The sequence below is a fragment of the Furipterus horrens genome, unplaced genomic scaffold, assembly GCF_987537825.1.
Source record: "Furipterus horrens unplaced genomic scaffold, mFurHor1.1.pri manual_scaffold_6, whole genome shotgun sequence".
Lineage (NCBI taxonomy): Eukaryota > Metazoa > Chordata > Mammalia > Chiroptera > Furipteridae > Furipterus > Furipterus horrens.
This window is the reverse complement of record NW_028327176.1, coordinates 89,516,534-89,531,918: the sequence shown is the minus strand read 5'-3', so window position 1 is coordinate 89,531,918 and position 15,385 is coordinate 89,516,534. Positions and strand designations below refer to the sequence as shown.

Genomic DNA, 15,385 nt, shown 5'->3' with positions numbered 1-15,385 from the left:
TGGCGTCCCCTTATGTTGGCTAACGTGACTGCTACAAACATGCACTTAATTTGGATTACAATTAGGAGCTGGAACACAAGGCACAGGAGCAATTACCCCTCACGGCGCAGACAAACACGGGCTGGGAGCTCCCAAAGGAAGCCAAACAAATGCCCGCTTGGCCTCTCCTCCTGCGAGGCTAGAGCCCACTCAGACTCCATAGACCGAAGTTTGTGGAGGCACACAAAAAGGAGGAAATAACTTTTTTTTACTTTAACCTTAACATTCACTCACACATTCACTCAGAGGTTAAACAATCCCACCCAAACCCCGCCTAGGCTTCTGAGATTAGATGAACAGCATCGGCTACAGGCAGCAGAACCCCAAAACCAAAAGAGCTCTATACAATCCAAATGAAGCTAGCCAAGCCGGCTTCAACAAATTCCCTGTTCGGGAATATGTACCTCTGCGTCCAGAGGACAAAAGAGACCAAGTCTCAGTGGCAGTGGCCCAAGTCCGCTGCCCAAATGGGTTGCCACTCACCTGTCGCCGAGGCTGTCCTCTGTCCTTTGCTTACTCTAGACTGGGCCGTCAGGGCTTCTAGCAGCTCCCGAGTGTCTCCTGAAGGCGCAGGGAATTGCTCCCAATCAGAGCTTGCGGCCGCTGTCCTGCCACACGTCAGCTAGACACACGGGACCGCACGAAGCCCCGGGGGCTCACCGAAGGCGGCACCGCTTTACAGAGGCATCTCGCTGGGGCCTCCAAAATGTTACGGCTACATAGGCGAGATTGAACACTCTGAAGCGGTGTATAAAGTTAAGCAAAGGATTTTTAATAATGGCCAGGAGTTGGGCAGACCCTGAGCAGGTCTCTAACATGCTCCAACCTACAATGGAGTCTAAACACTGGGTTTTTATACTGGTGCAGTCTCTTTGTTTCTTCTTTGGCGGGAAACAGCCTTAGGAAGAGGGGGCTGGGCAGGACTGCAGGAATGTCTTGGCAGTAACAGGAACAGAAATTCGCAAGGCTAAAGGTTATCTTCGACAGCAACACAGCTCTTCAGCCAGGGACGAACTCCCTGTGAAGCAATTTATTTTCAAAGGGCTAGACATTCTTCAAAGCACAACCTTCACAAATGCTATAAACCAGACACAAGCAAGCAAATGGGAGGTGATAGAGGCTGAAGTCCTTTTAGCTTGTAAATCACTAATTGCTATAACACTCCTTCTTACATTCCTTTTTCCAAGGCCTTTTAGCAAGTCCTTGCTACTTCTTACAAAGAACATTTAAAGCCCTTACGTACTTACATATTGAAACTTTTTACAGGGACTATTTGGTGCCCCTACAATAGGGCTATTACAATATTATAAGATTCAGGAGGTATGAGAGTATGAATATCAAGGCCTCAAACACATCCTATGTTCCTGAACGGTTAGACCAGGTCACCTCAGGAACTGGTGGAATCCTTACCTGGCCCCTTGGCCCCTGACCAGGAAAAGCCAAGCCAAAGCCCCTAGTGCTCCCTTTCACTGTTCAAACAATAAATCAAAAATACTGTTATGTCCCCAAGGGAGTTATAGAAATTAGTCACTATTAGTGACTCAAAAGAGGCAGGAGTGGTGATTCTTATTTCTAGTAGACATTTGTCCCATTGTTTGTTTTTCTTTTTGTTTTTGGCTGACCGGCATCCTAAACTCCTTCCTATGTGTGGGTGATGCCCTGCTATGTGAATCCTGAGGGGAGAATGGGCCTCTTGTCTCCCTGAGGAAGACCCTTCCTCTGCCCGCTCTAGAGAGTTCTGATGGTGTGCTGGCACCAGTTAGCAGTGGACTTCTCTGGTGTGGCACTGACACCCAGATGGCCCCAAGGACAGTGGAGAAAGGAAATCTTCATGGACAGTAAAATTCAAGTGTTATAATTACCTATCCCCAAAAGATCCACATCCTAATCCCCAGCACCTATAAAGGTTACCTTATTTGGAAAACAGTTCTTTGCAGATACAATTAAAGATTTTGAGATAAGGAGATCCTATCAGGTTACCTGGCTGGGTCCTAAATTCAAGGACAAGTGTCCTTCTAAGAGATACACAGAGGGGCAGACAGACAAAGAAGGAAAGGTGACATGACAGACTTCTGGCCAAGATGGAGGTGTAGACAGACACGCTGCTTCTTCCTCCACAACTAAGAAGGAATACAACTACCTCAAAACTAGAAACAACCAGAAGTTCCAGAAAATCAAACTGCATGGAAGTCCAGCAAACACAGATATAAGGAAGAAATACTCATCCAGACAGGTAGGAGGGGTGGAGCTAGGGCGGAGAGGATGTGGTGTGGTGGTGGCAACCGTGGCGGCGGCGGCAGGCCAGCAGTGCAGTCACACATTTTAAAAAGTCAGGAGGGACACCTGGGGAGCGTTCTCAGTTCCTCACCGGACCTCGAAGCCCATGGTCCCAGCAGCGGGGAAAATCAAGCCTCATTGCTTCTGACTGTACAGACCAATGGAGGTTAGGGCGGAGGCAGAAACTGCCAGTCTCAGCAGAATCCACTTGTTTAAAGGGCCCCCACGGTCCTAGAACGTCCGCAGACCCACCCACTCTGGGAACGACAGCCAGAGCAGAAGCTGGAGGGGCACCAGTCCAGTGTGGAAGTGGGAGAGGTGCCTGGAAAAGAGGCAAGTGCTGGGCAGGCGGCATTGTTCCTTCTCAGACCCCTCCCCCACATACAGCACCACAACATGGTGAAACAGGTCGCCTTGTACTAATGAATCCCTAAGGCTCTGCCCCTTACAATGTAACAGGAGCGATAGCTTTACCTGGGATGCGGAGGCAAACAGAGGAGCCTGTCAGAATGAGGAGACAGAGAAGTATGGCCCAAAAGGGGGAACAGATCAAAGTTCTAGTGGGAGAACTAAGCGACGAGGAGATAGCCAACCTAACAGATGAAGAGATAACCTAACAGATGCAGAATTCAAAACACTGGTGATAAAGATGCTCACAGGCTTGACAGATACGCTTGAGTACAGCAGATGCATAAGGGAAGAAGTGAAGGCTATGCTAAGTGAAACGAAGGAAAATCCACACAAAACCAGTGGTGGAGGGAAGGAAACCGGGGTTCAAATCAGTGATTTGAAACATAAGGAAGAAAAAAATAGTCAACCAGTGCAGAATGAGGAAGCAAGAATTGAAAAAATGAGGAAAACATCCCAAATTTTGCAAAGGAATGAACATACAGGTCCAGGAAGCACGGAGGGTCCCGGGCGAGCTGGACCCAGAGAGGATCACACCAGGACGCACCATGACTGAGATGCCAAAGGTGAAAGATAAAGACAGAGTCCTGGGGACAGCAAGAGAGAGGAGGAGAGTTGCCTACAGGAGGGTGCCTATAGGACTATCAGCTGATTTCTCAGAGGACACTTTGCAGGCAGGAAGGGACTGGCAAGCAGTATTAAATGTGATGAAAGGCAACCTGCAACCAGGACTACTCTATTCAGCAAAGCTATCATTTGGCATGGAAGGGCAGATGAAGTGCTTCCCAGACAAGGTGAAGCTGAAGGAGTTCATCATCACCAAGCTATTGTTATATGAAATGTCAAAGGGACTCACTTAAGAAAAAGAAGATCAAAACTATTAACACTAAAATGACAACGAACTCACAACTATCAACAACTGAATCTAAAAAATAAAAAGAAAACCCAACTAAGGAAACCAGAATAGGAACAGAATCATAAGTATAGGAATCATTTGGAGGGTTATCAGCTGGAGGGGGGAGGGGGGAAATGGGGAAATGGTGCAGGAACTAAGAAGCATAATCGGTTGGTACAAAATAGACAGGGGGAAGTTAAGAGTAATATAGGAAAGGGTGAAGCCAAAGAACTTATATGCAAGACCCATGGACATAACTAAGGGGGGTGGGATTGCTGGAGGGAAAGGGGGTACTGGGCAGAGAGGAGTAAAGGGGAAAAAAATTGGAACTACTGTAACAACATAATCAATAAAATATACTTTAAAAAAATGATAAAATAAAAGCATGGGAAAAGAAAAGAAAAGAAAAGAAAAGGGGACATGACCACGGAGGCAGAAACTGGATTGGTGTGGCCACTGCCAAAGAAACTGTGCCTGCCAAAAGCTAGAAGAAGCAAGGGACGATTATCCCACAGGACCTCTGCAGGGAGTACAGCTCCAGAGTTGTAAGGGAAAAATTTTCTGTTAATTCAAGCCACCAAGTTTGTGGTAATTTGTGGCAGCCTTGGGAAATATATCACCTCTCCTGTAAGGAGAGAGAGCCTGAAGTAGATGAACTCCACTGTGGACAGAGTAAGTAGAATGAGTTAAGTAGGAGTTTTGGGAAAGGGTGGGTAGATGGAGCTCTTGGAATGGAGGCAAAACCAGAGAGTATTTGGGCCCTATGAGAACCTTCTTGAGAGGCCTGGCACTGCAGAGGCTTTAACATCAGGGGCAGGACAACTCACTCTACAAATGCCAGCCTCCTTCCTCAGCACCCCCACCCCAGCCCCACGTGCACTGGCTCAAAGACTCATAACAAGATGTGCATCGTGGGGCAGATGGAGACAGTGAGTCTTCTGCCAAGGCCAACACAGTCAGTCATTATTGGCTCCCAACAATCTCAACAAACTCTGAGCTCCCTGGTGTGACATCTATAACCGTCAAAACTCAGTAAGAAAACGCACAACCCAATTAAAGATTGTCTGGCAAAAGATTTGAACAAACACTTCATCAGAGAGGATATACAGATGGCAAATAAGCACATGAGAAAATGCTCAACATCATTAGTCAGCAGGGAAATGCAAATCAAACCACAATGACATAGCACTACGCACCTATTAGAAAGGCTAACTTAAAAAACAAAAACAAAAAACTGGACAATGCCAAGTACTGGTGAGGATCTGGAGCCACTGGGAGCTTTACATTGCTGATGGGAATGCACATTGGGTCAGCCACTTTGGAAAGCAGTTTGACATCTCCTAGAAATTGAAACAAGCATTTGCCATGAGCCTCAGCCATCTCACTTTTGGGTATTTGTCCCAGAGAAATGAAAACGTGTATTCACACAAAAACCTGGCCTTGAATATGTGTAGCATCTTTATTCATAATTGACCCAAACTTTTCAGAAATAACCCAAATGTCCTTCATTTGGGAAATGGCTCCATCTGTCAGTGGACTCAGCAACATAAAGTAACAAACTACTGAAACCTGCACCAACATGCACAGATCTCAAATGCACTATGCTAAGTAAAAGAAGACAGACCTGCCCTGGCCAGTGTGGCTCAGTTGGTTGGAGCAGCATCCCATAACTGAAGGTTGTGGTTTGATTCCAGTCAGGGCACATACCTAGGCTGTGGGTTTGATCTGGTCCCAGTGTGTATGATTCCCGGTCTGGGCATGTATAAGAGGCAACCAATTGATGTTTCTCTCTCTCCCTTCCTCTCTCTCTAAAAGCACTGAAACAATGTTCAAGGATTTTAAAAAATTAAAAAATAAAAGAAGTCAGCCCTGGTCAGTGGCTCAGTTTGTTGGAACATTGTCCTGTGCACCAAAAAGGTCGCAAGTTCAATCCCAGTTAGGGCACATAACTAAGTTGCAGGTTCGATCCTCAGTCTGGGCATGTACAGGAGGCAACCAATTGATGTTTCTCTCACATCAATGTCTCTCTCTCTCTCTGCCTCCCTTTCTGTCTCTCAAAAATCAATAAACGTATATAAAAAGTGTTTTTAATAAAAAATAAATAAAAGAAGCCAGATTTCCCAAAAGTACATATTTTGTGATTTCATCTACATCACATTATGGGAAAGGCAGAACTATAGAGAAATAAAACAGATTGGTAGTCACCCGGATTTGGTGGTGGGCTTGGTTCCAAAGGCGCAGTACAGGGAATCTTGGGGGGTAATGGAAGTGTTCTGTATCTTGGTTGTGGTGGTGGATGCATGATGTATGCATTTGTCAAAACTCAAAGAACTGTAACTACGAAGGGTGAGTTTTATTGTGTTGACTGTACTTTAATTTTTTAAATGGGGAAATACTAATGTTGATTGTTAGTAGGGTACCAAATCCTGACTTCCCAGAGGAGTGGGTGCTGATACACAGAGGGAGCAGAAGGAGCATGTGCAGAACTCATAAATGCCTGGGCTGCCTCCTGCTACTGCCAAGTCCAGTGTAAAAATTAATGGAAGGAAGAAACATGAATGAAGACTTCAGCCACCCAACACAGGGGCAGGCCCATCAAGGGCCTAGATAGCTCAGGAATAGAAGGTCTGGGTCACTGTACAGCATAAAGAACCCTAGGCAACAGAGATGCTGGCTGAGAGCACAGAAACAAGGGATAGGGGGTAGAGGATGAAAGTCATAAGTACTATTCACAGCCAGGTGGCGTTTGAGAAAGGACTCTAGTATTTACCCAGATCTTCCTTGCTGTATCATGTGTATATTTATATATCTTATAACTCTTTCTTTTTTGATGGTGGCTAGCTTTACAATTTAGCCTCTAAGCTGCAGAATATTGATATGTGGTTGTGACCAAAGTAAAAGGACAGCCCTGGGGCAGTGGCTGATGAAACATTGGACCAGTCACTGCATTTTGGTCTTACAGAGGATAGGTGTGGTGTGTTTGAGGGGAACACTGGCAAGGAATGGGGATTTTAAATATGGAAAAACGGGTTCATGTGTTTATTGACCAGCTAAAGGGAAGGACCATACTGAGAGAACAGAGCACAGATTTCAGTTGTACCAGAAGAATGAGGTAGAACAAGAGACATCTTCATAGCAGCCACAGAAGACCCAGAAGGTCATAAAGACCCCTGGCCCTGTTTCCTTGAAGCCACGTAAGCTTCACTCCATCCATACTCAGCCCAATCCTGGTCAGGAGCATGGGGTGCTGAGAAGAACCCTAGAGGCCAAGTATTGAATTAAAAAGAGACTGGCCACCTGGAAGTCACTGAGACTCACTGCGTATCCTCACCTAAACAAGGTGGAGATTGGATAGTCAGAGAATTTAAAAGTTACAACTACAGCACAACTCAACTGAAACTTGAGCCTGTTTCTTGGGGGAGAAATGCTGTCTGTGGGCTAGGAGGAGGTATTTATTGTTGTTTGCCCAGAATCCTTCCCCTTTTCTTTGGTAACAAAACCCCGCTCTCTCTTTGGGGAACTGTCCCTCCCCCTTCCATGAGGCCTGGGGCAGACCATGGGTAGGGGTTGGAGGACACAAGCTAAGTCAACCTGAGTCTCTTGATGGGGAATCTGAATCTTAAGTGGATTCCCTGTCTGCTCCCTGCTCTGTCCTGGGTTATTACACATCTGACCTTGATCCAGAGCAGTGAGCTCTTTCCCAGAATTGAGTTGTCTGTTTGTGGTTTAAGAGAAGGGGATTATTATAGGAACACAGGGGAGTTTCAGGCCCCACGGGGGCAGGAATGCAGCTCACCATGGGAAGGGAGTGTGTGCATGTGTGTGTGTGTGTGTGTGTGTGTGTGTGTGCACGCGCGCGTATAACCAGGACCCGGAACTTCATCTGGAGGTCAGGGCATGGCTGCCGCTGCTTCTTCCTAAAAGGCTAATCCATCCTTCCTTCCCTCTGCTAACCAGCTTTTTTCCTTTTCTTCATCAGCTCTTCAGAAAACTGCCTTCCTGGGCTTCCCTAGCTCCATGTTTCAGACCAGCTCGAGGGCAAGCTGTTGGGAGAGCTGTTGGGCAGTGTACATCCTAGGAGAGGCGCTTGGATTAGAGGTCCATCCCTGTTCAGTCTGTTGTGGGGAGCAAAAACAGGCCCGTTTCCTAGCGTGGCTGCCAGAGGTCCACCCTCGTGTGTCTGGGACACCTCTTAAACATTGGAAACTGGGAGACACCCAAGAGGAGGTGGCCGCATTTCTAGGTCCACAGCCACTGAGTCCCAGCCCACTCAGTGGGAGACAGGACATCACCCCAATCCCCAGCATCCCACGCGGTAGAACTTGATCAGGGAGAATTTTGCTCTATTTTTTGTTTGTTTTTTAATTGAGGTGCAGTATCTACATTACATATAGTAAAATACTCAAATCTTAATCACCCCACTAGGTGGATTTTTACATATGTGCTACCAATACCCCAGATCAAAATTTAGAACAATTCCAACACTCCAGAAGGCCCCCTCCTGCCCTCTCCCAGTCAGTATCTCTCCCAGAAGCAACCCTGAAGATTTTTATCACCATAGGTTAGTTCTGCCTCCCTTTGAACTTCACGTAAATGGAATCACAGTCTGTATTTGTTTGTCTATGGCTTTTCTCACTCATGCATGTGAGAACCAGAACTCAGTCCTTTTCTGAAGGGGAAAACCCAAAGCATAATACTCCTTAGACTGGGAATGGGGTGGTTAAATCTTATGAGATTTCGGTACAGAAAGTACTTAATTCTTACTTAACATTTTGAAAACCCATTGCCAGTGTTCTCTTTGCCATGCTGTTCATTTGTAATGGAAAAAACTCCATTCTTACTGCTTGGGAAGTTGGCAGTGACCAGCTGGAGAGAGGACTGATGTGTTTTCACAGCTTCATTCACAGCTAGAAATAGCTCCTCCATGTCTTCTTCCTTCCCAGGCCTCCTAGTCCTGGCTTGTGGGAAGGGAACCACGGAGAGCCTCCCTGCAGCTCAGCTCACAGCAGGGTTGGGATGAAGGGGCTGGAGAGAGCAGAAGGCGCCAGGATGAGCTCATGGGAAAAGTGGTTTTAAACACTGAGTTCCATAAAAATAAGAGAGGACACTGTTTCTTTAATCAATGATATTTCTGTGTCTCCAGAATTGGGTGGGTTTCTCTCATGTTGAGGGGCTCTGGCTGATTCCTCCTGCTGTTCCCTTTTATTCTGTCCTCCAGTGGTGTCAGGGGCAAGGGAAGGAGTGGCAGGATTCAGGCTGAGCTCCCACTGCACCAGGCACTTCCACAGGGGTTCTGTATACATTGTCTTTTTTAAATGTAAATTTAAATTTATTTTATTTTTCAATTACAGTTGACAGTCAATATTATATCAGTTTCAGGAGTACAGCATAGTGATTAGACATTTGCATAACTTACAAAGTGATTCCCATAAGTCTAATACCCAACTGGCACTATACGTCACTTTTTCTATATTATTGACTGTATCCCCTGTGCTGTACTTTACATCTCGTGACTACTTTATAACTGCTAATTTGTACTTCTTAATCCCTTCACTTTTTCACTCAGTCCCTCAAGCCCCTTCCCCTCTGGCAACCATCAGTCTGTTCTCTGTATTTGTGAGTTAGTTTATTTTGTTTTGTTAGGTCCTGCATATACCTGAAACCATGTGGTATTTGTCTTTCCCGAATATATATGAGACCATGTGGTATTTGTCTTACTCTGTTGGTATTTGTCTTTATCTGTCTGACTTATTTCACTCAGCATAATACCCTCTAGGCCCATTCATGTTGCCACACCACATACCTTGTCTTCGTCAATCCTGACCTAACAAAGGAGCCCTCATCCTCCTTAGATAGATAAAACAGGCTCCAGGAGCTTACAAATTTAAATAACTTGCCCAAGGTCATGTAGCTAGTTTGTGCTGGACTTTGAAACCAAGTCTGTCCAGATCAAAGCTGTGCTGGAGGCAACCCAATTTGGGGCCACCATAGGGGAACCGTTTTCCACCACCTGGGCTGGGGAAGGGGTTTCTGGCTGCAGTGACCAGTCACCCTGGGAAAGCTGCTTGGGTCCCACACCTGAGCATACCCAGGCAGCTGCGCCCTTCCCAGCCTCCAGCCTGAGGCTCACAGACTTCCTTCCTCCCACTCACACATGGCCTTGGGTAGGGAACAGAGTGAGTGGAAGCCTTAACTAAAGGAGTGAGTCTAACATACTGGAATTGCAGATGTTAAGTCAAATTTTAAAAAAGAAACTGGAGGGAATAATTTGAGAAGGACTTCCTAAGGGCCTCTGAAATTACCCTTGGAGACAGCGCACTGGTGCAAGGGCAGGAGGAGGTACACCCAGAGCAAGAACACACCCTCATGGTGTTTTTAAGGCAGGGGCCTGGGCCTGCCCTAAAATCCCCCAGGGGGCCTAGAAGGTTGAGGAGCAGGGAATCTGGTGCCCTTCCTTCCCTGAGCCTGACACTGCCAGGTACCCGGGTTTGGGTGAGGCCAAAAGCAGGGCCGGCCTGGAGTGAGGCAAGAGAGGTACCTAGGATAAATATTTAAGGAGGTGCTTACACCCCGGTGCCTCTCCTGCCTCACTCTAGTGCCAGCCCTGCCGCGGAGCTTAGGGCACTAGAAGTGAGAGACAGCAACAATAACAGCAGCTAACACACTGCTTACAAGTACCAAGCCCTGCCGTAAGCTCTAGCTACCTACCTATTAATATGTGCTATATATAACATATGTGAATTCACTTAACCCTTTTAGCTCTTGAAATTATCCTCACTTGACAGATAAGGAAACTGAGACTCCGAACAGATAACTTGTCCAGCTAATGTTCCTGAGTCCACCCTCTTAACCATGCTGCAATACCACCACCCACCTTCCCCCCACACATGAAAAGGTACCAGGTGCCCAGTTGCCACCCGCTTACTTTATCAGGCCCCCCTCCCCTCCAGAAGCTTGGCCACAGCTGGTCCTCTGCCCACGGCATACCCTGTGAGATGGGGAAGGTGGATCACACGTGGACAGGGCCCCTTTTATAGCCCCGCCACCCCAACTGGCTCTGTCTTCTGCCACCCATCCTGTTCTGCTGGCTACTACCTATACCAGCTGTGCCCACTCACCATGGAGAAGATCCTTGTCCTTCTGCTTGTCACCCTCGCAGTGGCTTATGCAGTGCCCGACCCCCGGGGAATCATCATGAACCTGGTAAGAGGCTCATTAGGGGAGGAGTCATCTGGACCCCCAGGTGGGAATATTTTTAAGCTTGGTTCTTGACCTCTGATGTCTCCACCTGGGGCTGCCAGAGGGCTGGGAAGTGAGGCATCATGTGATGTCCCCTGTCCTGTGCCTCTGCCCAGGGGCCTGAGAAAAGACTGATCAGCATGGCACATGCTCAGTGCAGTGGTTTGATCTGGCTAAGGAAGCTTTAAAAACTCCAGAGCCCTAGGCAGCCCCCCTGGGAACCCTGGCTCAGAGCCCAGTGGTCTGAAAAGCTCCCCCAGTGATTCTGGCTCCGACCTGCAGTGCATACTTCCAGCTTGCCAGACACAGTTCTAAATACCTCATGAATACTTACTCATTCAGTCCTCACACTAACCACCTGAGACAGATACTATTGCTATCAGCGCTGTGTCCAGGCAGAAAGCTGACGTAGAGGAAGGTTAAGAAACCTGCCTGAGGTCACAGCTCAGGTGTGTTGGGCAGGGATGGAGCCCAGGACTCAGCTCCAGAACCATGCTTTCCCCACTGCACCATACTGCCTCCCTGAGGGCAGATCAGGAAAACCCCTTTGGGGCCACCCATCCAGTCCAGAGGTTCTTAACTTGGTACCATACATGGGCCTGGGAGTCAGGATCCCCTAAGATGATGTGCAAAAGTCTGTGTTGGGAGGGTGTTTTCCAGGGAGATGGGCCCTTACTTTTCACAGGCTCCTTCCTCAGAGGGTGTGGGGCTCAGAGAGGTTTGGCACCTGTTGGGGCCACATGTGTACCCTCCATGGGAACTGAGGCAGAGTGTGGACCAGTGACTTTCCCGGAGTCACCCAGGGAGTTGGTAGTGCGGCCGGCACTAGAACCGGGTGTCCTGGCCCCACAGCCCAGGGCTGCTTCTCTGCACCACACTGCCTGTTTCTCACTTGCGTGGGGGTGGGGCGGGCAGGGAGGCACTGTCAGGGAGGACCCCCTGGAGGGAGAGGTCCTGGCTGACCACTGCCCCGGCAGGAAGAGGGTGAGCTCTGCTTGAACAGCGCCCAGTGCAAGAGCAAATGCTGCCATCGGACAAGTGGACTGAGCCTGGCCCGCTGCGCACCCAAGGCCAGCGAGAACAGCGAGTGCTCTGCCAAGGTGGGTGCAGAAGGGCTGTGTGTGTGTGTGTGTGTGTGTGTGTGTGTGTGTGCGCGCGCGCGCGCACTTGGGGGGCAGCCCAGAGCAGGACAGCCCTCCAGGCTGGAGGAGGGGATCATGGAGGAGGGTCAGCCTGGATCTTGAGACAAAAAAAGAACATCAACAGGCTTCAAAGCACTTTCCCATCTCATGGTCTCTCACAACTGACCAGAGATGCATGTGGACAGGGATTTGGTATCCCCATTTCACGGATGGGTAACTAAGGCTCCCCAGAGATGTCTAGTTAGTAGGAACAAATGAGCCAGAATGGGAACCAGAACCCGAGTCCTCCAGGCCCCCGCGTCCCCTGGGGAGGCAATCAGGAGGAGAAGCACCATCTGAAAAGATGGATTGCTCACTGGTTCCTTAGGGTCGGGCCCAAGGCAAATGATCCCCAAAGTAGCCCCCCACAGCCTGTGACTCCCCTGGCTCCATGTCTCTGCAGACGCTCTATGGGGTTTACTACAAGTGTCCTTGTGAGCGGGGCCTGACCTGCGAGGTGGACAAGTCCATCGTGGGCTCCATCACCAACACGAACTTTGGCATCTGCCAAGATGCTGGACGCTCCAGGGAGTGAAACCAACCACCCAGTCCCGACCCCAGCCCAGGATAGCTCTTTTAATATCTCTCCATGGCTGGCTACCCCCTTGACCAGCACCTCTGATTTCTGATTGGGTTCTTGGCAATTAAAGCCCCTCCTGCAAACCTTCCCCAGGCTCCTGGATGTTATTGCTGAGTTGGCGTCTTTCTTGATGTTCCGTTCATAAAGGCTTTGCCCCATTAGGGCAGGCATCAAACTGGTCAGAGGAAGAAGGGATGGGTCTGAAGCTGGACAAGATGAGGCTTCACAGACCGAGGACAAGGTTGTGAGGAAGAGAATCTCTCCATTGCTGGGGAGCAATTGCACCTTCCTGAGGTACCCTCCTTACCCCCCACGTTCTCAGACAAGACAGACAGGCAAGCACACGTGTGTATGTGCGCACACACACATCTTTGGTGGGGGGTTATAATGACCCATATTCTCTGCCCTGGGGATGCTGGAGAGAAGATTCACACAAAGGCTGTGGGAGAGTGGACTAAATGAAACCGAACTGTTCTCCCAGCCCCAGGATTCTGTAGTTCTGGGATCAATGAACCCTTTGAGTAACCATGAGATTTATGAATTAGAGCTAGATTCAGCTATAACAAAAAACCCAAGTAATTATGGTTTAAATAAATAAGGGCATATATTCCTCATAAATCAAGAAGTTTAGAAATAGAAAGTGCTGGCATTTGTTGAGAGGCTATAAAAGGTTTATTCTTGTGCATCTAGGTTAGCACACCTTTGAAATGCCAGAAGCAGTCCTCTTTTCCAGACCCCTTTGGAGGCATAACCACCCTCAAGGGAGCTCATAATCTTGTTAACTATCCTGTAATACAGTGATTTTTCAAGCCTTTCCATCTCATGGTACACATAAACTATTCACAAAATTCTGCAGCACACCAAAAAAATATTATATTTTTTGCTGAACTGATAGAAAAAACAGGTATAATTTTGATTGACTGATAAAAAATAATAATAGTAATTACCTACCCTTTTTGCTCCAAAGTGACTTTTTAACATCAGGTACCTATACTTGTGTATAAGGATTTTTGGTACCAAGAATTAACCAATCAGATGCAACTTTATTTTGCCATGTGGCCAATAAGATGCAACTCACTCTGACAGGCATGGTTCAGTGGGTTGGGCACCATACTGCAAACCAGAAGGTTGCAGGTTTGATTCCCAGTCAGGGCGCATGCCTGGATTGCAGGCAAGGTCCCCAGCTGGGGGCATGCGAGAGGCAACCGGTCAATGTTTCTCTCGCATGTCAATGTTTCTATCCCTCTCTTTCTCCCTCCCTTTTCTTCTCTCTAAAAATAAAAAAACAAACAAACAAATAAATATAAGATACAACTCTATTATATGAACTATATGTTTATGGTCCAAGACAGGCACCCACACCAGACTGCTACTGTTGTGTTGTCTGTTGTCATTTTTTATTTGACAATGTAAGGGAAGAGGCCAGAGCCCCTGACTGAATAGCCAAGTTTAGCATGCTTTAAACATTCTTGTGGCACATTGGTTGAAAATCACGACTGTAATCCAATCCCCACTTTGCTTTCTCCCAACTTCATTTAAATCTTCCTTAGTTCCCTCTTCTGCAAACTGTCATTCTAGGGAGCATTTAAGATCTTGCCTCCTGGCAACTGTCCTCAGTTTGACTCAAATAAATTCTTATAAAAATTTTCTACAGGTTTGGATGTTTCTTATGTTAACATTGCCTGACCCTTGTTTTTCCCACCTATGGGGTGATAACAGTATCTACTCTTCATAGGGTTTTTGTAGAATTAAATGAGATCATGTGCGTAAGGCCCCTGGCATCTAGTCAGTACTCAATAAACATTCACTTCTTGTTACACATGTTTGCTTTGTACACTTTCTTTCACATTTCTAAAATTCAAGGTCAGAGAACCAAGAGCTCTGTTGTCAACTGAACTTATTATGGAGCGGCCTGAAGCCAGATAAAGTCCTCCTCTGAAGGATTCTGGTTCAACAAGGGACAGACCCTGTTGACTTTGAGAAGGAATATACCTGCCAAAAAGGACTCCAGGTAGTTTCTTGGGCACAAATTCATAATCAGAGTCTAGCAGCCATTGCTGACAGGGGCTTCTCACCCATCTGCATTTCAGGGAAAAGCTACAGACCAAACTGCCCGCTTTTAGTACTGTGTTCCTGCCCAGCTGAGCCAACCCTTATAAGGAATTCCTGGAACTGTCTTTCAACCAATGCATTTTTACTGACCAATCAGAGCATCTCCATAATGACCAATCACAACACATGATTCTGATCCATTAATACTGTGATATTTGGACCAATAAGACTGTGCAAATTTGCAGTCCTCATTTGCAAAACAATAGACCAATCAGGGACCAGGATGAGAACCTGATAAAAGGAGGTCTCCCCTGTGTCTCAGCAAAGGGCACTTTTGGTTTCCTCTGAAGGCTGCATCTCTGGGGTGTGCGAATTGTTCATCTGACTCAAGTTTCTCCTTTACCACACCCCCCAGACAGGGGACTCCTGTTGGCACTGGCTTGGTGGCTGCAAACCTTTTTCAACAACCCTGAGCTCAAGACGATCCCTTCCTGTTTCCTCCCTCATCTCCTTACCATGTGTCCATTGCCCCAGGAACGTGTCCCATACCCAACCCTCACCTACAAGGCAGCAAATATTGAAAGCTCTTTATTTCAATGGTGGTGCATTATCCCTCCCTCCCTGCCTCTCCCTTATTGGCTGAGGCTTTGGGCCCCAGGGGCAGGAACACACAGTTCCTGGTAGACCTGGAGTGGGTAGAGGCAGAGGGGCAGG

The 15,385-nt window shown here is 47.5% G+C and overlaps 1 protein-coding gene across 1 annotated transcript; it reads left to right on the top strand.

Annotated features, from left to right (window-relative positions):
• The first annotated feature begins 10,666 nt into the window (after window positions 1-10,666).
• Window positions 10,667-12,707, top strand: CLPS (colipase). Its single transcript, XM_090282290.1, has 3 exons — window positions 10,667-10,822; window positions 11,836-11,958; window positions 12,443-12,707. The coding sequence occupies exons 1-3, from the start codon at window positions 10,739-10,741 to the stop codon at window positions 12,572-12,574; spliced, it is 339 nt and encodes a 112-aa protein (XP_090138416.1). The 5' UTR covers window positions 10,667-10,738; the 3' UTR covers window positions 12,575-12,707.
• Window positions 12,708-15,385: the final 2,678 nt, after the last annotated feature.